The 25,235-nt window shown below is 34.3% G+C and overlaps 1 protein-coding gene across 1 annotated transcript; it reads left to right on the top strand.

The window, feature by feature from the left end:
* The first annotated feature begins 4,158 nt into the window (after positions 1–4,158).
* Positions 4,159–22,669, top strand: LOC127718486 (prohibitin 1-like). Its single transcript, XM_052224528.1, has 6 exons — positions 4,159–4,379; positions 6,016–6,177; positions 6,612–6,754; positions 16,658–16,774; positions 18,133–18,228; positions 22,366–22,669. Exons 1-6 carry the CDS (start codon positions 4,298–4,300, stop codon positions 22,576–22,578), a joined length of 813 nt encoding a protein of 270 aa, XP_052080488.1. The 5' UTR covers positions 4,159–4,297; the 3' UTR covers positions 22,579–22,669.
* Positions 22,670–25,235: the final 2,566 nt, after the last annotated feature.

Below are 25,235 nucleotides of genomic sequence, written 5' to 3'. Positions count from 1 at the left end.
TAAATAAAAAAAATATAAGAAGATGTGGTATGATTGCCAATGAGACAACTCTTTACAAGAGACCATGTAGACAGCTCTCACAAGCAAAATACCCTAACAGTAAAATATAAGCTAGGGCATACACTACAGGCACGGGGACACATTCTACTGCATCCACACAGCACGAGTAACAAACCCTGCAGTAAATATAAAAATAAGTAGATGTGGTATGATTGCCAATGAGACAACACATTCTACTGCATCCACACAGCACGAGTAACAAACCCTGCAGTAAATATAAAAATAAGAAGATGTGGTATGATTGCCAATGAGACAACACATTCTACTGCATCCACACAGCACGAGTAACAAACCCTGCAGTAAATATAAAAATAAGAAGATGTGGTATGATTGCCAATGAGACAACACATTCTACTGCATCCACACAGCACGAGTAACAAACCCTGCAGTAAATATAAAAATAAGAAGATGTGGTATGATTGCCAATGAGACAACACATTCTACTGCATCCACACAGCACGAGTAACAAACCCTGCAGTAAATATAAAAATAAGAAGATGTGGTATGATTGCCAATGAGACAACACATTCTACTGCATCCACACAGCACGAGTAACAAACCCTGCAGTAAATATAAAAATAAGAAGATGTGGTATGATAGTTATCTGTCTTAGTACTTCACATATGCTTATCGCACCGCGGGTAAATTATCACGTTGTGATTGGTTTAACGCCGTCACGTGGTGACCCCCTATGGATCCGTATGGGGTAGTAAATTCCATAGTGGGTTCATGACGTCACGTCTACTGTTAATGGTGACGTCATCTATTGATGTTTTTTGTATTTCATTGTTTATTTTTCTACAAAACGCTGCAGAAAAAGTATCGCGTGCGATAAATTCGTTATACGGTTAACTACTGACCCCCTACGGACCATAGAGGGTGAATAAAATCCAAAGGAGATTCGGCCTTCGGCCTCACCCCCTATGGATTTTACTAACCCTCTATGGATCCGTAGGGGGTCAGTAGCGAACCATATAACTTATATTTTAATGTTAGCAGTTGGCGTGGTGCTGTTTTTATAACTATTTATTTGCTTGCTTTGTTTTTTTGTTTGTTATTGTATATGTTTTATATTCGATGAAAAGCTCATCAGAGCTTAATGTGCTTTAATTATTCGTCAATATGCTGAATCAAAACTATGCTTACTTACTTACAACTTATAAAACAATCATGTACACATATTCAAGACTATAATATCAATTAGTGTAAGTGTAAAGACGTCATAAACAGTCTTGTAACATGAATGGTAATTTTTCCTTTGATCTTCGAGTGATTTAACTTCGTTTATTTTAGAGGCGTGCGTTAACTGCATGATTTTTTTAGTTATTGTCCTCTCCAGTCCAGCCGTGTGTCGCTTGTCATAGGAAAAGCAAAGAATGGGAGGAGCTTAGACTAGTGCTCTAACTTCCATCTCAACTTTGTTATATCACTGTCTAGCTCCGCCTCTTTGGCCTAGTAAACAATGAAATCAATGACCATAAAATGTCCTAATAAATTTAAACAAAATGCATACACAACAGTAAATAAAAAAAAAATCGGGAAAAGGGGGTGGGGCTTACCCTAAAGCTACCCAAACTTGAAAACCTAACCCTAAATTAAAACTGGTTTCCTATATATATACTTCAAACAAATGAATGCCCGGGGAAAGCTACAAAAAGGAATAACGTGGTCTATAAAAAAGAGGCGATATTGATATATTGGTGGATACTTGTTTTTACCGTGTCAAAATGAATATTCCAAAAAATTGTGACTGGTCGATGATTTTTAGTCGTATTATTTCCTCCACTTTTTAAAAGTATATCTCCGTGAATTGAGCATCTTTATTTATCTCTGGATCTTACACAATCAACACCCCATTTATTAATCGATCATTTTCATGGTGTTGCATGGGAAAGGCAGAAAACCTTCACAATAAGTTTTTAAAAGTTTCCTTCGTTTACCTCTTCTACAACTACACGCCCTATTGGTTTTGAAAGTAGGCAGCATAGTTTACATCTAACAATATTTTGTATCTATCTCCTCAAGAATTTGCGCCCGGGGAGGGGGGCACTTCAATAACGCATAAATCGCTCTCTGGTCTTTAAACCATGATGAAAGTATCACGGCAACAATTCATTTACATGTACATCTATCATTAAATCAAATCTTACTAAAAAGTCCGATCCATGACTTCATTTTCTGAAAATTAGAGACATTTTGTCATAGAAAGCGCCAGTATTTGATTGACATATTTAATTCATGAAAAGTACAGTTGAGTTTAACCCTGACATATGTCATTTCCCATTAATGTTACAAACCATATATAGCCACGCCTTACTCATTAACATATTTAATCCACTCAATGCTACGCTTTTCGTGAATTAAACACGTTAATTCGTAAAAGCCGTGCTCTATATATAACAGAGAAAATATGATCGTGTGCAATGCCAAAAGTTTTAAGTATGACAGAATTTAGGGCCGTAATTGTTAACAGTTTATAGCTGTATACCAATAATATTTAGTTATGTTTATTGCTCGCGTACACAATCGAAAAAACAAAACAAATATAACAGAGCAAAATGAAAGATCAGATTGCCTTCAGACATGAGACTGTGAAATATCGAAGTTTAGATATGATCCATATGACCATGTTATTACAGGGGACCTAATCACTGTTCAAGACCGAGAGGTCATTGAAGGTGCTCTTCCATCCTACTGTACAAATGAATGTAAATGGAAAAATTCTTATAAGAATTCTCTTGGTTCTTATTTGAATTAATGTATAAACTAAATATATTAGCGTATAAAATTTCGAAAAATAGTTTAGAAATTAATAAACGGGTAAATAATATGCCAATTTCAGTACAAAATATAACTTCAAGTACTCGCAAAACGTTTAGTGTTTGTACCAGCTGACAAAGCAGAAACAATCAATGTGTCTGACGTACGATGTAAATACTACACATAATGTATATGTTCGTTTGAGTGTTATACTGTAAGTCCTATTTTTCTAAGTGTTGGGAAATTGAACATGAAGTTTAAAAACGAGATGTCATTAATATTTGACAGAGATATAGAAAGTGAAGTAGGAATTGAATTTACGGACAATTTATTTTTCAATTGTGTAATATCACCGATTAGGGAATACCTATTTAGCTAAGTCATGTCATAGATTGAGCTCAAACCATGCAAATAATTTAAGCATAGTACTACTAAGATAACTTTAATAACTAATATTTTACAGCAAAAATACTTGAAAAAAGGTGGAAATACAACACTATAAAACTATTTTTCTCTAAACTTCCGGTGTCCAACTAGATGAAAGAGCTATTCCAATGGGAGTGTGGAGATAGAACAGTATAGTTCTGACAAAAATTGGTAGAATGTAGAAATCTCGAATTAAAGATATATAGGGAGATAGACCATTGCATCTGGATATCAAATATATAACTTTCTCCATTTTAGGAGTCTTATATGTCCACTTTTGATAAAAATGGAGATAGTTATATATTTGGATTGTGATTTTCCTATGAAATACATGAATGGGTAGGGATTTTCACATATATCAATATATGAAAGGGTGGGTGGGGTGGGGGGAGGGGTAGTTTTCACCCCAGCTGGACGTCTGTACCCGAATTTGTATGTTGAGACCCCGTGAAAAAAGGGAGGGGGGGGGGGGACAAGTCAACGTTTTGGGGCGAGATATATGTAAAAAGTATATGCATTAACCATATATGTGGCTCCATAGGCGGGGACAGGCCCCCTATCCCCCTTAATCCGCCTGTTTATACCGAGACTACTATAACATATCATACCATGTGTTTAGTAGTCTCAAATTTATATGTTCTAAATGGGCCTTTTAGTTAAGTAATTATATAAGTAAATCATTTTTTTAAAGTCGGCATATATGTACATAATAACAGAGAAAACATGAGCTCTATTACCGACTTTAATCAGGAATTTTGATTTTTAATTTGTTAAGCAGTAGTTGTTTACATCTCTTTATTTTTATATAAATTGTCGAAAAATTACTTCATATAAATTTTTTTTTGTCTTTAACCGTATATGAAACAGGGTCTGTATCCGTCGTCCGGGAAGACTCTTAGTAAGTATCAATAATATCCGGTTCTCAAAGCATGCTGCCTTGACCAAAAAGTTGACCTTTCTAGGATTTAATCATCCGCTTTTATTCAGGGTGTTTGACAACAACATATTTGAGCTATATATTATTTATACACCACCATAAACGCCATTAACAATGTCTCTTCTAAGTAAAATTGGATATTTAGGCCTTGGTGTTGCTCTAGTCGGTGGAGTCGCCCAGACAGCATTATACAACGGTAAACTACTAGTCGCTTCTTTCAACTTGTTGAAAACTTTTTTCGTATTGACGAGGAAGAATTTAACGCACTGAAATAATGTATTTATGGAAAATTTAGCTGACAATACCTTTGAGAATCTAGTTACTAAAATGATATACAAATTATGTAATCAGTCTAGGTTTAATAGATTCAGTAATCCCTATTGAGATTCATAGTTCAATTTTATTTTGTTAATATAGTTAAAGTATACTAGTCCTCATAGGTAATAACAACAATTGATATGCAGCATGACCTGTGAACTGCGGCAATGTTGCAGTAAGTAGGTCAGTCATTTTGTTTCTAGCTTCGATTTCATCATCAGACCTATAACTTACATCATGTACATGATTTTACGCAATTTCAAATATTTAATTAGATGATGCATGTATAATGTATATGACAATGATAGAAAATGTATACTTGGTTATACATTTGAATTCATGGTTCACATTTCCCCACAAAATCCACAGACCTGCCCGACTATCTCGATTTTGGCGGTATCATCCCGATTTTCATGCTTTAACCCAAATCCCGACATCGGGATTGTAAAACAAGTCAAAATCTACCCAAAAAATTGTTGGTTACCAGTTTTGAAGTTTTTCTGATCAATTTCTATAATCTATAATTTTACCTGGCAGACCTGCCAACTATCCCGATTTATGGGGATATCCCCCATGAGAGGTGTTGACCTGAATTTTGAAAATTTTTATTTTATAAACTGAACACCTAAAAACAGGCATTCAAATGAGTTAAAAGGGTATTTAAGCACATACATACTCATCCAAACAATATACAAGTTGATTAAAAACACTTATGACAATATAAGAGGAGCTTAGCTTTTTTTGCCTTAAAATCCCCCATGGAGATTTTGAAAAGTTGGCAGATATGACCTGGCGACATATTTATGACAAGTTTACGACCCCAGCTAATCATCGATCACAACAGGTATCATAATTTGTTGTTACAGGTAATCTGCTTATCCGATGGGTTATAATTAATGATCCTCAAAATTAATTAATTTGTAAATAGAATCAGTCAGTCGGCATTTCAATTTGAATCAATTTATCATAAGATCACAATTTGCAACTTTTACCGTAGTTTCATGACAAAAACCTAATTAACTGAAAGACGAAAACTGTAATGAACTCATTAGGAAACATCATTTATCTTGAAATCCGTTAAATATTTTGAAATCAGACGTGTTTCTGTCCAGTTTTGATTTAAAAATTAAAAAAACAAGTCTGCACCTTAAGCCACTAGTCCTATGCCCAGACTAGTAAAATTTTATTCGGACTAGTAAGTATTTGCAAAAATTGTTTAGACATATAAGGAAAATGTCAGAATATGGCTTCGGACAAGTAGTTTGAAAAGATTTTGGTGCAGACTGAAACAAGGCTTATTAGCTCATCATTAGTATACCAAAAGAAAAAAGAAGAGATATGAGACTATTTCTAGAGTTGCACACAGAAACACAGCAAAAATTGTAACCCTTTAAAATCTGGTCGCGCACTAAAACCCCCATGGGGATTTTCAAAAGTTGCCAGGTCTGAATCCATGAAAATTGGAATCCCATGAATAATAATGAATCCACAGTAATCGGTGGCATTTTTTTCAGTTGATGGTGGTCATAGAGCAGTTATATTTGATAGATTCAGAGGAGTACAAGACATAGTTTCCGGTGAAGGAACACATTTTCTGATACCATGGGTACAGAAACCAATTATATTTGACATTCGCTCTAGACCAAGAAGTGTTCCAGTCGTAACAGGAAGCAAAGGTAGGTGAAATTTTCCACGGCTATTAAAACTCAAAACTTTACTTTTGTACTAACTGACTGATTACAGTGATTGCGATCATAATGTAATATACATGTACCTGTTAGATAAAATTATTTCTAACACCTACTAATGCATTGTTTTTTGCTACAGTTAAAGGAGATGTGGGGAAAAAGTCAATGAGACAGCGTTCCAACAGAAATTACCAAAATATGTGGGCAACATAAAGTCTTCAATGAAAGCATGATTTGAAGGAAAAAAAATCAAAGAATTCAAACATTGAATCGTTTCCTTGAAAGAATATTTTTTGTTCATTTTCCTATTTTTAAATGTATGCAAAATATTTACACTTTTCTCTTTTCAATATTTTTATAATTTACTGATTGTTTTTGAGAAATCAACAAATTTTTCTGTAATTATCATTTAATGTTTTCAGATTTACAGAATGTTAATGTGACATTGAGAATTTTATTCAGACCAAAGGCTGATGCCCTACCTAATATATACACAAATGTTGGTCTTGATTACGATGAACGAATTCTTCCATCCATCACAAATGAAGTTTTAAAAGCTGTGGTGGTGAGTAAATTTGATAAAGAATGCAGTACACAAGGAAGTGTTGTATATGTTGAGTAAACACATCATATATATATTCCTTTTTGTGTTGTTGAATTAGTGTCTGGCCAAAATCAAAAGTATACATGTTTACTGTCTTACCCAAGCTAGCCTTTTTTTAACACTTACCCTAACTTTGCCATTTCCCATTAAGCCTTATTTAAGTAACAATGTCTCCCAGATAGACTTTGGGTAAATAAAATTTAAAATAAAAAAATTCACTTCATACTGGTCCTATCATTTGCATGTGCCTCATTGAGGTTTACTCCACAAAATCTAAATACAGCACTTATTTGTATTTTGAACAACTCCAGAGATCAAAATGGATTTTTGTGTTGGTGTTGCTATCTAGGAAATTAAATAAAATCATTCTAAAAGTTAGTTTACTAAGTTTGGTTTATTTTTTATCATGAAACAGTTTATTTTTATGCCCCCGCCGTAGCGGAGGGGGCATTAAGTTTTACCCTTGTCTGTCTGTACGTCCGTCCGTACGTCCCAAAGTTGGTTTCCGTTCTCTAACTTTAGTTTTCCTCAACCAAATGTTATGAAACTTATACACAATGCTTATTACCACAATATACAGATCAAGTTTGAATTTTGGTGCCGTCACTTTTACTGTTCTAGAGTTATGCCCTTTACAAATGGAAAAATTGCTAAATTTTTTTTTTTTTTTCTAAATATCAAGTAATTTTTATACGACCGCAAAAATGTTTGCGGTCGTATATTGGTATGACGTTGGCGTCAGCATCGGCGTCGTCATCTGGCTTCGTCCGGCGTCGTCCGAAGACACATTGGTTTTCACACTCTTACTTTAGTTTAAGTGAATGGATCTCTATGAAATTTTACCATAAGGTTCAATACCACAAAAGGAAGGTTGGGATTGATTTTGGGGGTTTTGGTACCAACAGTTAAGGAATTAGGGGCCAAAAAGGGACCAAAAATAAGCATTTTTGTAACTTCCAGACATAACTTGTGTGTTAGTGTATGGATCTCTCTGACATTGTACCAAAAGGTTCCATATCACAAAGGGAATGCTGGGATTGATTTTCGGGGTAATTGCCTCAAAATATTAGGAATTAGGGGCCAAAAAGGGGCAAAAAAAGCAGCAATTATTCTAGTTTCATGACAATAACTTGTGTGTAAGTGTATGGATCTTTCTGAAATTGTACTACAAGGTTCCATATCACAAAAGGAAAGCTGGAATTGAGTTTGGGGGTAATTGCCCAAAATGTTGAGGAATAAGGGGCAAAAAAGGGGCCAAAAATAAGCATTTTTTCTAGTTTCCAGACAATAACTTGTGTTCAATTGTATGGATCTCTCTGAAATTGTACCACAAGGTTCCATATCACACAGGGAATGCTGGGATTGATTTTGGGGGTAATTGCCTCGAAATTTTAGGAATAAGGGGCAAAAAAAGGGGCAAAAAACAAGCATTTTTCTAGTTTCATGACAATAACTTGTGTGTTAGTGTTTGGATATTTCTGAAATTGTAGTACAAGGTTCCATATCACAAAGGGAAAACTGGAATTGAGTTTTGGGGTAATTGATCTAAACATTTAGGAATTGGGGGCCAAAAAGGGGCCAAAAAACACATTTTTCTAGTTTCCAGACAATAACTTGTGTTCAAGTGTATGGATCTCTCTGAAACTGTACTGCAAGGTACCATACCACAAAGGGAAGGCTGGGATTGAGTTTGGGGGTGATGAATCATAAGGGGGTTCAAAAAATTGGGGGGGGGGATTTTTTTTTTTTTTTTCCTTTTTTTTCTTTTTTTCCTTTTTTTTTCTTTTAAAATTTTCCATTTTAAGTTGGTTATTTCTGATTTATATTTAAAAGCAAATAATAATGATATGGTAGGAGATACACACCAAACAGGATGTGTAAATTATTATATAATATGTATTGTGCAATAGCAAGAAATTTTCAATTGCACAGTATTGCACAATAGCAAGAAATCTTCAATTGCACAGTATTGCGCAATAGCAAGAAATCTTCAATTGCACAGTATTGCGCAATAGCAAGAATCCAATAGCACAATATTGCGCAATAGCAAGAAATTGTCAATTGTGCAGTATTGCGCAATAGCAAGAAATATTCAATTTCACAGTATTGTGCAAAAGAAGATACTTCGTATATATTGCTTATTTCTTGACCAATTTCAATGGGGTTTTATTCTTGAATTCTTGGGGTTCTTTAATATGCTGAATCTAACCGTGTATTAAGTTTTTGGATTTTGGGCCACGTTTTTTAATTGGTCCACATTGAGGTCCAAAGGGTCCAAAATTAAACTTTGTTTGATTTCATCAAAAATTGAATTATTGGGGTTCTTTGATATGCCGAATCTAACCGTGTATTTAGATTCTTAATTTTTGGTTCCGTTTTCAAATTGGTCTACATTAAGGTCCAAAGGGTCCAAAATTAAACTAAGTTTGATTTTAACAAAAATTGAATTCTTAGGGTTCTTTGATATGCTGAATCTAAACATGTATTTAGATTTTTGATTATGGGCCCAGTTTTCAAGTTGGTCCAAATCGGGGTCCAAAATTAAACTTTGTTTGATTTCAACAAAAATTGAATATATGGGGTTCTTTGATATGCTGAATCTAACCATGTATTTAGATTTTTGATTTTTGGGCCCGTTATCAACTTTGTCCACATTGAGGTCAAAAGGGTCCAAAATTAAACTTTGTTTGATGTCATCAAAAATTGAATTCTTGGGGTTCTTTGATATGCTGAATCTAACCATGTATTTAGATTTTGGATATTGGACCATAATAGGTGAATGTCCAATTTAAAATTTTTAAGTTCTTAGACCACATTCATTCTGTGTCAGAAACCTATGCTGTGTCAAATATTTAATCACAATCCAAATTCAGAGCTGTATCAAGCTTGAATGTTGTGTCCATACTTGACCCAACTGTTCAGGGTTCGACCTCTGCGGTCGTATCAAGCTGCGCCCTGCGGAGCATTTTATTAAAATTGGAGTTATCTTCCTTTGTCCATGATTATAGTTGAATCAACTACAATCAATGGTTTATACAATGCAATGTTTAATTTTGCCTTCCACTGATAAATTAAAGCAATTTTTACCCTTCATTTCTAAAAATATTTTAAAGTCTTCTTTGAAAATTGGAGTTATCTTTCTTTGTGCATAATGGTAGTTGAATCAACTACAACCGATGCTTTATACAATGCAATATTCAATTTTACTTCCTACTGATAAATTAAAGCAATCTTTACCATTCAGTGCTTACAAACACTTTGATTACCGTTCTAGGGTTATGCTCCTTTACAAATGAAAAAATTGCTGAATTTTTCGTTTCCGTTCTCTAACTTGAGTTTGTCTTAACTAAATGTAATTTCTAAAAATATCAATGTCATTATTCAAGTAATTTTTATACGACCGCAAACAAATTTTGCGGTCGTATATTGATATGACGTTGGCGTTGTTGTCGTCGTCCGAAGACACATTGGTTTTCGCACAATAACTTTAGTTTAAGTGAATGGATCTCTATGAAATTTTACCATAACGTTCAATACCACAAAAGGAAGGTTAGGATTGATTTTGGGGGTTATAGTACCAACAGTTAAGGAATTAGGGGCCACAAAAGGGCCCAAATAAGCATTTTTCTAGTTTCCAGACAATAACTTGTGGAACGGTGTATGAATCTCTCTGAAATTATACCACAAGTTTCCATACCACAAAGGGATGGTTAGGATTGACTTTGGGGGGGTTATGGCTCAAACCGTTTAGGAATTAAGGGCAAAAAGGGGGAAAAACAAGGGTTTCCTGGTTAATGGACAATTTAAAAGCAGTGTAAGGGAGGTAATCCAAATACATTTAAAGTATTAAAAAAAAAAATTTGGATTACCTCCCTTACATTGCTTTTAAATTATGTATAAAGATGTTGAATTGTCTTGAGGTGATTAACTGTCAATTAATTTTTATACGACCGCAAAAATTAAAAATTTTTTGGTCCTATATTGGTATGACGTTGGCGTCGTCGTCGTCGTCGTCGTCGTCGTCGTCGTCGACCGGCGTCGTCGTCGTCGTCTGGCGTCGTCCGAAGACACATTGGTTTTCGCACTCTAACTTTAGTTTAAGTGAATGGATCTCCATGAAATTTCACCATAAGGTTCAATACCACGAAAGGAAGGTTGGGATTGATTTTGGGGGTTATGGTACCAACAGTTAAGGAATTAGGGGCCAAAAAGGGGCCAAAAATAAACATTTTTGTAACTTTCAGACAATAACTTGTGTGTAAGTGTATGGATCTCTCTGACATTGTACCACAAGGTTCCATATCACAAAGGGAAGGCTGTAATTGATTTTGGGGGTAATTGCCTCAAAATTTTAGGAATTAGGGGCCAAAAAAGGGGCAAAAAACAAGCATTTTTCTAGTTTCATGACAATAACTTGTGTGTAAGTGTTTGGATATTTCTGAAATTGTACTACAAGGTTCCATATCACAAAGGGAAAGCTGGAATTGAGTTTGGGGGTAATTGCCCGAAACGTTTAGGAATTGGGGGCCAAAAAGGGGCCAAAAATAAGCATTTTTCTAGTTTCCAGACAATAACTTGTGTTCAAGTGTATGGATCTCTCTGAAATTGTACTGCAAGGTACCATACCACAAAGGGAAGGCTGGGATTGAGTTTGGGGGTGATGAACCATAAGGGGGTTCAAAAAATTTGGGGGGGGGGATTTTTTTTTTTTTTTTCTTTTTCTTTTTTTCCTTTTTTTTTCTTTTAAAATTTTTCATTTTAAGTTGGTTATTTCTGATTTATATTTAAAAGCAAATTATAATGATATGGTAGGAGATACACACCAAACAGAATGTGTAAATTATTATATAATAAGTATTGTGCAATAGCAAGAAATTTTCAATTGCACAGTATTGCACAATAGCAAGAAATCTTCAATTGCACAGTATTGCGCAATAGCAAGAAATCTTCAATTGCACAGTATTGCGCAATAGCAAGAAATATCCAATAGCACAATATTGCGCAATAGCAAGAAATTGTCAATTGTACAGTATTGCGCAATAGCAAGAAATATTCAATTGCACAGTATTGTGCAAAAGAAGATACTTCGTATAAATTGCTTATTTCTTGATCAATTTCAATGGGGTTTTATTCTTGAATTCTTGGGGTTCTTTAATATGCTGAATCTAACCGTGTATTAAGTTTTTGGATTTTGGGCCCCGTTTTTAAATTGGTCCACATTGAGGTCCAAAGGGTCCAAAATTTAACTTTGTTTGATTTCATCAAAAATTGAATTATTGGGGTTCTTTGATATGCCGAATCTAACCGTGTATTTAGATTTTTAATTTTGGGTCCTGTTTTTTAAATTGGTCTACATTAAGGTCCAAAGGGTCCAAAATTAAACTTAGTTTGATTTTAACAAAAATTGAATTCTTGGGGTTCTTTGATATGCTGAATCTAAACATGTATTTAGATTTTTGATTATGGGCCCAGTTTTCAAGTTGGTCCAAGTTGGGTCCAAAATTAAACTTTGTTTGATTTCAACAAAAATTGAATATATGGGGTTCTTTGATATGCTGAAACTAAACATGTATTTAGATTTTAGATTTTTGGCCCAGTTTTCAAGTTGGTCCAAATTGGGGTCCAAAATTAAACTTTGTTTGATTTCAACAAAAATTGAATATATGGGGTTCTTTGATATGCTGAATCTTACCATGTATTTAGATTTTTTATTTGTGGGCCCGCTATCAAATTGGTTCATATTGAGGTCAAAAGGGTCCAAAATTAAACTTTGTTTGATTTCATCAAAAATTGAATTATTGGGGTTCTTTGATATGCCAAATCTAACCGTGTATTTAGATTTTTAATTTTGGGTCCTGTTTTTTAAATTGGTCTACATTAAGGTCCAAAGGGTCCAAAATTAAACTTAGTTTGATTTTAACAAAAATTGAATTTTTAGGGTTCTTTGATATGCTGAATCTAAACATGTGTTTAGATTTTTGATTATGGGACCAGTTTTCAAGTTGATCCAAGTTGGGGTCCAAAATTAAACTTTGTTTGATTTCAACAAAAATTGAATAATGGGGTTCTTTGATATGCTGAATCTAAACATGTATTTAGATTTTAGATTTTTGGCCCAGTTTTCAAGTTGGTCCAAATTGGGGTCCAAAATTAAACTTTGTTTGATTTCAACAAAAATTGAATATATGGGGTTCTTTGATATGCTGAATCTTACCATGTATTTAGATTTTTTATTTGTGGGCCCGCTATCAAATTGGTTCATATTGAGGTCAAAAGGGTCCAAAATTAAACTTTGTTTGATTTCATCAAAAATTGAATTATTGGGGTTCTTTGATATGCCAAATCTAACCGTGTTTTTAGATTTTTAATTTGGGTCCCGTTTTTTAAATTTGTCTACATTTAGGTCCAAAGGGTCCAAAATTAAACTTAGTTTGATTTTAACAAAAATTGAATTCTTCGGGTACTTTGATATGCTGAATCTAAACATGTGTTTAGATTTTTGATTATGGGCCCAGTTTTCAAGTTGGTCCAAGTTGGGGTCCAAAATTAAACTTTTTTTGATTTCAACAAAAATTGAATATATGGGGTTCTTTGATATGTTGAATCTAACCATGAATTTAGATTTTTTATTTGTGGGCCCCGCTATCAAATTGGTTCATATTGAGGTCAAAAGGGTCCAAAATTAAACTTTGTTTGATTTCATCAAAAATTGAATTATTGGGGTTCTTTGATATTCCAAATCTAACCGTGTATTTAGATTTTTAATTTTAAGTCCTGTTTTTTAAATTGGTCTACATTAAGGTCCAAAGGGTCCAAAATTAAACTTAGTTTGATTTTAGCAAAAATTGAATTCTTGGGGTTCTTTGATATGCTGAATCTAAACATGTGTTTAGATTTTTGATTATGGGCCCAGTTTTCAAGTTTGTCCAAGTTGGGGTCCAAAATTAAACTTTGTTTGATTTTAACAAAAATTAAATATATGGGGTTCTTTGATATGCTGAATCTAACCATGTATTTTGATTTTGGACATTGGACCATAATAGGTAAATTAAAAAAATTCAAGTTCTTAGACCACATTCTTTCTGTGTCAGAAACCTATGCTGTGTCAAATATTTACTAACAATCCAAATTCAGAGCTGTATCAAGCTTGAATGTTGTGTCCATACTTGCCCCAACTGTTCAGGGTTCGACCTCTGCGGTCGTATCAAGCTGCGCCCCAGCGAAGCATTTTATGTAATAATGCAACATTATAGAGAAGTATATTTATAAGTTAACCATAGTAACTCAGTTAAAATGCCCCAAAAGGCGCAAGCCAGGGCCGACCGTGCGAGGGCTGTATAGCCAGTCAAGGTCGTTCAAAACTTCCATCATCATCAACTCAGTTATTTGCTATACATGTAATACAATCATCTTTAATCAAATCACTTGGTTATCTTGTTTTTATACAATTAAATTGAGAATGGAAATGGGGAATATGTCAAAGAGACAACAACCCGACCAAAGAGCAGACAACAGCCGAAGGGTCTTCAATGCAGCGAGAAAATCCCGCACCCGGAGGTGGTCCTCAGCTGGTACATTCTTTATGTCATTTTTCTTGTAGAGTTAAACAAGTCTGAAGAATATGATATTTCATACTTTTGCATTGCCAAGTTTGAAAGATAAAATATTGAAAAAACATGACCTTAAATAATAATTCCATTTGCATAGCTCTATCAATGTCTTAATCAGAATAAATGTAGAAAATTTCTTGTTGGAGTAAAGCAACAAAACAGGGCCTTAAGGAATAACACCACTAATTCATAGCCCCCTTGCTTTCTATGTTCAATTCTGCCACTTCAAGCATTCATACCTGTTTTGTATTAAGTTTAAAGGTCCAAAGGGTCCAAAATTAAACTTAGTTTGATTTTAACAAAAATTGAATTCTTCGGGTACTTTGATATGCTGAATCTAAACATGTGTTTAGATTTTTGATTATGGGACCAGTTTTCAAGTTTGTCCAAGTTGGGGTCCAAAATTAAAGTTTGTTTGATTTCAACAAAAATTGAATATATGGGGTTCTTTGATATGCTGAATCTAACCATGTATTTTGATTTTGGACATTGGACCATAATAGGTAAATTAAAAAAATTGAAGTTCTTAGACCACATTCTTTCTGTGTCAGAAACCTATGCTGTGTCAAATATTTAATCACAATCCAAATTCAGAGCTGTATCAAGCTTGAATGTTGTGTCCATACTTGCCCCAACTGTTCAGGGTTCGACCTCTGCGGTCGTATCAAGCTGTGCCCAGCGAAGCATTTTATTAGAAGTTACTATAAAAGGAATATTAATTTTAGCCATGATTATGTATGTCATTTTCTATTTTAAGACTTTTATGATGTATTTAAATTGGTAATTATGGTTGCAAACTCCATTGGAAATTTGAATTGAGATTATGACCATATCTTGAGGGAAAGAATTTTTTTTTTGGAAAAAGAGGGGGGGAGGGAGGTGAAATAAATTTTTTGTGGGGAGGGGGGTGGGTAAAAAAGAAATTTAGGGGGGGCAATTTTTTCTCATTTCAGATTTCAGAAATTAAAAAGAAAATTTCTTCAAATATTTTTTTTTTTTGCAAAATAAAGGGGGGGGGGGGGGGGGGGGGGGGTCAATATGCAACAGCATTGTGTCTTGCACAAAAGCAAAAAATTGAATATAAATTCAAATCATATAACCAATTCTAAGTTCTTTGACTACAGTTATTCTGTGTCAGAAACCTATTATGTGTCAAATATTTAATTACAATCCAAATTCAGACCTGTATCAAGCGTGAATATTGTGTCTATTCGCCCCAACTGTTCAGGGTTGGACCCATGCTGTCGTATCCAGCTGCACTCAGCAAAGCATTTTTATTAAAATTGGAGTTGTCTTCCTTTGTCCATGATTATAGTTGAATCAACTATAATCAATGCTTTATACAATGCAATGTTTAATTTTGCCTTCCACTGGTAAAACACAGATCAAGTTGAATTGTCACTTTAACCATTATTGAGTTATGCCCCTTTATAAATGGAAAGATTGCAAAATTTTTAGTTTCCATTCTGTAACTTAAGTTTGCCCCAACCCAACATTATGAAACCTATACACAATATTCATTACCTCAAAACTAAGACAATGTACAATTTTTTTGTTTCCGTTCTCTAACTTTAGTTTGCCTCAACCAAATGTTATGAAACTTATACACAATGCTTATTACTACATAATACAGATTAAGTACGAAATTTGGTGGCGTCACTTTTACCATTCTTGAGTTATGTCCCTTTATAAACATAAAAATTGCTGAATTTTTCGTTTCCGTTCTCTAACTTTAGTTTGTCTCAACCAAATGTTATAAAACTTATACACAACCGTTCTAGAGTTATGCTTGTTTACAAATAGAAAAATTGCTGAATTTTTAGTTTCTGTTCTCTAGTTAAGTTAGCCTCAACCAAATGTTATGAGACTTACACACAATGCTTATTACCACAAAACTCAGATCAAGTTCAAATTTGGGAAGCGTCACTTTTACCGTTCTTCAGTTATGTCCCTTTATAACTATATGATATGCAAGCGGGGGCATCATCTGTGTCCACCTGGACACAATCCACATTTATCTTATTCTTTTTTGCTTCATAAAACAAATTGGCTGCCTTTAGAAAGTGTATTATATGTCCGCTTGGAAGTACAAAAGTTCTAAATATTCCTACTAGAATCAAAATAATTCTATCATGCCATGCTCTATGCTCATTTTAACATGGGTAGGCATTATGCTTGTCAACATTATGAAATAATTATTTCTTAATTTGAATAATACATGTGCCACTTTTAATTTGTCTTCTTTTTGTTTTAGGCCCAGTTTGATGCAAGTGAAATGATAACTCAGAGAGAAATAGTATCACACAGAGTTAGTGAGGAATTAACAGAAAGAGCTGCCACATTTGGTTTAATTCTGGATGACATTTCATTGGTAAGTTTCTTCAGGGGTCAAGAATTGTTCCCTGGTCATTGACCTTTGGGGGTTGTTGTTTCAATAATATTTCTAAGATATAATAGGACACCATGCCTTGTTCACACTATCACATTTCCAATTTATGTGGACCACAAAATCTGGGTCAAACCCTAATTCGGCTATATTTTTTATAAACCTGTGCATTTTTTTTTTAGTTGATTTGACCACAAACTACCTTAACCAAACTTTAAACTAATACACAGTCCGAAAAAACATAATTCCTGTTTACTAAAGTAGACAGGGCTTAAAACGTCATTAGTAAACTTAATAAATGTAACGTGTACAAATATGTCATAATTTAACGCTTAAACTTCAGTACACACATGGCGATTCAGTTAAGGGGCTATTCCATTAAAATCATGTGGGTGGGTGGGATTGGAAGCTTTGTGGTACATCAAATATTTATAATTCATAAACAGGCTTCTTAAAAAATTGAAAACAACACGTTTAATAATTTCATGCGTCCGAAGCGCTTTTCTGGATTTACCTTCATCAGGAACGCTCAATGCCAAACATTTGAAATCCAAGGGATGTATAAGTACCAAACAGTTGAAGAGCTATATGACAAAAATACCTAAAACAAATAGCCAAATTCATCTAAGGTCAACTTTGCCTGAGGGAGTTGAAACCTTAGTTTCTTTATAATTTCAAAATTTATAAACAGACAATTTTAGAAAAGTTTGTTATAAATCATGTCAGTACCGAAGTACTGACTACTGAGCTGATGATACCCTCAGGGACTGATAGTCCACCAGTAGAGGTATCGACCCAGTGATGTAAAAAATTGAAAACAACACGTTTAATAATTTCATGCGTCCGAAGCGCTTTTCTGGATTTACCTTCATCTTAAGCTTCCCCAATCTAAGCAAACTGAAGATACTGTTGATTCAGTTATTTCCATTAGTACAAATTTTTGTGATTTAAAGAAAAATTGTATTTTTGTGGATATTTAATTTTGTGGTTTTGCCAAAGTCGGTATACAAGCATATAGAAAATTAGTACTTAAGTGAACATTACCCACAAAAAATTGATATCACACTGATTTTAATGAATCCACATAGAGTAAAGATAATAAATTTCTCTGTTCAAACCTTAACCATGATAACCATTTGATATTTTAACAAATTAACTTGATTACTGTAGAAAACGTCTTATTTACTTTATACAAATTACTATATCAAGGTTCAAAGAGCAAAGATATTTATCAATTAAACATGTTATTTAAAAGAAGATGTGGAATGATGTAGTATTGCTACTGTTCTCTGTGCTCTCAGATTAATCAAGGGAACATAATCCAAAGATAATTTATTTTCCAGACACATTTAACATTTGGAAAAGAATTCACACAAGCTGTAGAAATGAAACAGGTGGCACAGCAGGATGCTGAACGAGCTAGATATCTTGTAGAAAAGGTAATAATATGATTTTAATGAGGATCAGTTTTTAGTCCCTTACCAACGAAGTCAAAGGAAACTTTAGGTTTGCACTCCGTCTGTCTGTCTGTCTGTCTGTCTGTCTGTCTGTCTGTCCGGCAAATCAGTTTTCCAGACTCTTTTTCTTCGTGCTTGAAGATATTGATTTGATATTTGGTTTATTGATTTATCATGACAAGTAACAGGTCAAGTTCCATTTTCACGATTTTAGCTTTTCTCTTTGTTCAGTTAAAGCCCTTTCCCTAGAATTAAATATTTGATGAAATACTTATTGATTAGTAGATTTCTGTTCAAAGGGAAATAACTCATTTTTGTCGAGCCTGCGACTTTTGTCGCAGAAAGCTCGACATAGGGATAGCGATCCGGCGGCGGCGGCGGCGGCGGCGGCGTTAGCTAACTTCTTAAAAGCTTTATATTTTAGAAGATGGAAGACCTGGAAGCTTCATACTTTGTATATGGATGCCTCATGTTACGAAGTTTCCGTCAGTCACATGTCCAATGTCCTTGACCTCATTTTCATGGTTCAGTGACTACTTGAAAAAAAAGTTCAGATTTTTTGTAATGTTAAATTCTCTCTTATTATAAGTAATAGGATAACTATATTTGGTATGTGCGTACCTTGCAAGGTCCTCATGCCCGTCAGACAGTTTTCACTTGACCTCGACCTCATTTCATGGATCAGTGAACAAGGTTAAGTTTTCGTGGTCAAGTCCATATCTCAGATACTATAAGCAATAGGTCTAGTATATTCGGTGTATGGAAGGACTGTAAGGTGTACATGTCCAACTGGCAGGTGTCATCTGACCTTGACCTCATTTTCATGGTTCAGTGGTTATAGTTAAGTTTTTGTGTTTTGGTCTGTTTTTCTTATACTGTATGCAATAGGTCTACTATATTTGGTGTATGGAATGATTGTAAGGTGTACATGTCTAGCTGGCAGGTGTCATCTGACCTTGACCTCATTTTCATGGTTCAGTGGTCAAAGTTAAGTTTTTGAGTTTTGGTCTTTCTTTCTAATACTGCATGCAATAGGTCAGCTATATTTGGTGTATGGAATGATTGTAAGGTGTACATGTCTAGCTGGCAGGTGTCATCTTACCTTGACCTCATTTTCATGGTTCAGTGGTCAAAGTTAAGTTTTTGAGTTTTGGTCTTTTTTTCTAATACTATATGCAATAGTTCAACTATATTTGGTGTATGGAAATATTTTATGATCTATATGTCAGTCACGCATGTTTTATTTTACCTTGACCTCATTTTCAAGGTTCATTGCTCAGTGTTAAGTTTTTGTGTTTTCGTCTGTTTTTCTTAAACTATAAGCAATAGGTCAACTTTATTTGTTGTATGGAAGAATTGTTAGCTGTACATGCCTGCCTAGCATGGTTCATCTGACCTTGACCTCATTTTCATGGTTCATTGGTCAATGTTTAGTTTACTTGGTTAATGTTAAGTTTATGTGACAGTTGTAATAAAGCTTTATATTTAGGACTATCAACATAATATTAATGATTAGTAAAGAAGGCGAGACATTTCAGCGTGTGCACTCTTGTTTTAAAGACAAAATGACATTTTGATTTTTTTCGTTTTCTTTGGTAAACTGTTTGAAGAATTTAGTGGTAGGTTTGTTTGTCATTCTTGAAGATTTTGATTTGATAATTAGTATATAATTTTATCATGACAAGTTACAGATCAAGTTGGAATTTTGTTCCAGTCTGATAATTTGTGCAGAGTTATGGTCTTTGGACATAGAAAATTCACTTAAATAATCAGTTTTCAACAGTTTTTTTCGTCACGCTTGAAGATTTTGACTTGATATTTTTATGTAGTTAACACCGTGACAAGTTATAGATCAAGTTAGAATTTCGTTCCATTACAATGAATTTGTAACCGGTAGGGGACTATGTATTACTCACAGAATGCTTGTTTCATCTAACATTTAATGTATCCTCCATGTTAAAAACAAATGAGGCAGAAGATACATACCAGAGGAACAATAAAAATTTATATGTCTTAAGAAAAACTGACAATACCATGGCAAAAAAAAAGGCAACAATCGATAAGACAAACAACAGGCTGCAAAATACTACATAGAAAACCAAAGACTGAGCAACACATACCAAATGAAAAAGACGATCTCGGGTGCTCTTGAAAAGCAAAATGAGGATGTTAAATTTGATGTATGCCTTTTTGTGCTTCTTTGTTACTTTTGTTTGTTTTTATAGTGATTAAGATGATAACACAATGTTGACTGCTGTACCCCTATTTTTGACATTTTTACCTATTGTGTCTGTTTTGTTCAGGCATCATTGTCAATATAATGGAATTTGATGCGACTGTCATACAAGTGAGAGGTTTAGCTAGCTATAAAACCAGGTTCAATCCACCATATTCTACATAAGAAATTGCCTGTACCAAGTCAGGAATATGACAGTTGTTATCCATTCGTTTGATGTGTTTGAGCTTTTGATTTTTGCCATTTGATTAGGCACTTTTCTTTTTGAATTTTCCTCAGAGTTCAGTATTTTTGTGATTTTACTTTTTGAATGGTAGGCAGATCCTGCTCAACATGTTACTCATGACAAATACAAGTTTGTTTCTTAGTCTCATTTTTAAAATTTTTTAAATTCAAGAATTCATGACAGACACACCAAAAAATGACATATATGGCCTTCATAGACCAGAAAAGATAAATTTCAAATGAAGAAGTCAAAATCATAGTTTAGTATAAAGCTATAGTGTAAAAGTACATTTTCAGGTATTTATATGGAATGATAAATTACTGCATATTACCATGTCACAAATAATACTGTGTTTATTGTCATTTTTTATGCATTTGTTCAGCTTTTCCTTGTCAACAACATCTTGTGGCTGTCTAGGCTTTTCTAAAAAGACTGCATTGAATTGTAGGTTCTTAAAAGGTGCTTACAGCTTCACAGTTACAAAATAACCATCTTTCTGGATGTTAAGTAAAATCAGCTGTATTATACAATAAATACATAGTATCAATCAAAAATAAATATGAACAAGCATTCTAAGAGTATTGCATGGCAATACATCGTCCCCTACCGGTTAAGAATTCATTGTACTGGAACAAAATGCTAACTTGATCTATAACTTTACATGGTGTAAACTATTTAACAAATATCAAGTCAATATCTTCAAGCATGTCGAAAAAAAGTGAGGAAAACTGATTATTTGAGTGAATTTTCTAAGTCCAAGGACCATAACTCTGCACAAAATCATCAGACCAGAACATAATTTGAACTTGATCTGTAACTTGTCATGATAAAAGTATATACCAAATTTCAAATCAATATCTTAAAGCACGAAGAAAAAAGTGTGGAAAACTGATTTGCCGGACGGACAGACAGACAGACAGACAGACAGACAGACAAAGAGAGTGCAAACCTAAAGTCCCCTTCGACTTCGTCGGTAGGGGACTAATAAAAGGAGATGTGGATTATACATCAATGAGACAGCAACCCAATAACAAAAACAATCAGAAGACTTCTAGAAGGCTAATATTCTGCTTCAAACGACATATTGTGGATTCATTTATTTTTGTGGATACCAATTTTCTTTTGAATGAGGAAAAATTGTATTTTTCGAGAATATTTGATTTCGTGGTTTTGCCAAAGTCTACATTCAAGCATTTTAGAAAAATTTGTGCTTCATTGAAAGTTTGAACTGTAGTTTACATTCACCCATAAAAATTTGTACTCCACAATTAAGAATGAATCCACAATATGTCTATATGATATGTCAAGCTCTAAATAGCCTGTATAAGTTGTAAATAAATCTAAATGTAACAAATCAAATATCTGCCATCAACCCTGAATTCCCCAATTAACATATGATACCGTATAGCGGGTTATTTTCGCAGGTGTAAAATTTCGCGACTTTCATTTAATAAGGCATACGAAATATTTTGGTGGTTATTATTTTGACGGATTCAAAACTTTTATCAATAGCTTTGCATGTGCACTTTAAAATTGGCGGAATTTATTTTGGCGATTTTGTTCTATCCGCGAAAAATTATACCCAGCGAAAATAACCTGCTATACGGTATATCTCAAATACCAACGAGGTTCCTGACTTCTGAGTTATCTTTTGTAGGCGGAGATGATGAGGCAAGCTGCTGTCATATCAGCAGAAGGAGATTCCGAAGGAGCCAAGTTACTGGCCTTGGCATTCAGAGAGGCAGGTGAAGGATTGGTCGAATTACGTAAACTTGAGGCTGCAGAAGACATCGCCTACCAATTGTCAGCGTCGCGTAACGTGACATATTTACCTGCAGGACAACAGACATTGTTATCATTACCGCAGTAATTGTGTCTATAAATAGAATAGACTTGATATATTTCTGTTTGTGTATATGTATGTATAGTTTTGAGACAGTAAAAGAACAATTTTCCTTTAACGGTTTTGTCTTTCATGTGAATGATTTACCCAGTTTTTAACGTACTTAATCCACATGCTTAGCTTCAGATATGTCCATTTAACTTCTCAAAGGAGCAAGTTTGCTGGGGGTCCTTTTTGGCCCTGACTATCAAGTATATCTCCATCTTTCTGGTCCTTAAAACCAATGAAAATTGACCAGTTTTTATTGAATTTTAAGGAAAAACACAATATGTGCTATTTGCGATGGAGAGAACCCTGTTTCGTAAATTTTCAACAACCAGACCTACTTGCCATCAAATCATTATTATAGCTATAACTCATTATGATACTGGTCAATAAATCCATTATTGTAATTTTAGCTAGAGGTAGGGGCTATATTGTCATTATTAAACCTTATTGTTTTCTTTTCCAATTGATGCAGACTGTGGAGGAATTTTATACAACCGCAAAAAAATTTTGTGGTCGTATATTGGTATGACGTTGGCGTCGTCGTCGTCCGAAGACACATAGGTTTTCGCACTCTAACTTTAGTTTAAGTGAATGGATCTCTATGAAATTTTACCATAAGGTTCAATACCACAAAAGGAAGGTTGGGATTGATTTTTGGGGTTATGGTACCAACAGTTAAGGAATTAGGGGCCAAAAAGGGGCCACAAATAAGCATTTTTGTAACTTCCAGACATAACTTGTGTGTTAGTGTATGGATCTCTCTGACATTGTACCACAAGGTTCCATATCATAAAGGGAATACTGGGATTGAATTTGGGGGTAATTGCCTCAAAATTTTAGGAATTAGGGGCAAAAAAGGGGCAAAAACAAGCATTTTTCTAGTTTCATGACAATAACTTGTGTGTAAGTGTATTGATCTTTCTGGAATTGTACTACAAGGTTCCATATCACAAAGGGAAAGCTGGAATTGAGTTTGGGGGTAATTGCCCAAAACGTTAAGGAATAAGGGGCCAAAAATAAGCATTTTTCTAGTTTCCAGACAATAACATGTGTTCAAGTGTATGGACCTCTCTGAAATTGTACTGCAAGGTTCCATACCACAAAGGGAAGGCTGGGATTGATTTTGGGGGGAATTGCAACAAAATTTTAGGAATTAGGGGCCAAAAAGGGGCAAAAAACAAGCATTTTTCTAGTTTCTAGGGAAGGCTGGGATTGAGTTTGGGGGTGATTAATCATAAGGGGGTTCAAAAAATTTGGGGGGAGGGATTTTTTCCCCTTTTTTTCCTTTTTTTTTCTTTAAAATTTTCCATTTTAAATTGGTTATTTCTGATTTATATATAAAAGCAAATAATAATGATATGGTTTGAATAGGTAAATTAAAAATTTATAATTTTTTAGACCACATTCATTCTGTGTCAGAAACCTATGCTGTGTCAAATATTTAATCACAATCCAAAGTCAGTGTGTATCAAGCTTGAATGTTGTGTCCATACTTGCCCCAACTGTTCAGGGTTCGACCTCTGCGGTCATATCAAGCTGCGCCTAGCTAGGAGCATTTTATTATGTAAAGTTAATATAAATGGCTGTAAGAATTAAGTCAAGATTTCAAATCTACTCCATCACCAGACTCACTGTGCAAAAAACTTCTTTCAATGATGAATTGAGACCTTTTTATGCCCCTGCTGTAGCGTAGGGGGCATTAAGTTTTACCCTTGTCCGTATGTCCATCTGTACGTCCCAAAGTTGGTTTCTGTTCTCTAACTTAAGTTTGCCTCAACCAAATTTTATGAAACTTATACACAATGCTTATTACCACAAAACACAGATCAAGTTTGAATTTTGGTGGCTTCACTTTAACCGTTCTAGAGTTATGCCCTTTACAAATGGAAAAATTGCTGAATTTTTCGTTTCCGTTCTCTAACTTTAGTTTGCCTTTTTAGCTCACCTGACCTGAAAGGTCAAGTGAGCTTTTCTCATCACTTTGCGTCCGTCGTCCGTAAACTTTTACAAAAATCTTCTCCTCTGAAACTACTGGGCCAAATTTGACCAAACTTGGCCACAATCATCATTGGGGTATCTAGTTTAAAAAATGTGTCCGATGACCCCGCCAACCAACCAAGATGGCCACCATGGCTAAAAATAGAACATAGGGGTAAAATGTAGCATTTAGAGCAAATCTGACATGGGGTAAAATTGTTTATCAGGTCAAGATCTATCTGCCCTGAAATTTTCAGATGAATCGGACAACCCGTTGTTGGGTTGCTGCCCCTAAATTGGTAATTTTAAGGAAATTTTGCCGTTTTTGGTTATTATCTTGAATATTATTATAGATAGAGATAAACTGTAAACAGCAATAATGTTCAGCAAAGTATGATCTACAAATAAGTCAACTTGACCAAAATGGTCAGTTGACCCCTTAAGGAGTTATTGCCCTTTATAATCAATTTTTAACCATTTTTCGTAAATTTTTGTAATCTTTTACAAAAATCTTCTCTGATGAAACTACTGAGACAAATTTAACCAAAATTGTCCACAATCATCATTAGGGTATCTAGTTTAAAAAATGTGTCCGATGAGCCTGCCCGCAAACCAAGATGGCCGACATGGCAAAAAAATAATACATAGGGTAAAATGCA

Source organism: Mytilus californianus, unplaced genomic scaffold, assembly GCF_021869535.1.
Source record: "Mytilus californianus isolate M0D057914Y unplaced genomic scaffold, xbMytCali1.0.p SCAF_10, whole genome shotgun sequence".
In the NCBI taxonomy this organism is placed as follows: Eukaryota; Metazoa; Mollusca; class Bivalvia; order Mytilida; family Mytilidae; genus Mytilus; species Mytilus californianus.
Note: the sequence above shows the minus strand (reverse complement) of the source record. Positions and strands in the feature narration are given on the sequence as shown.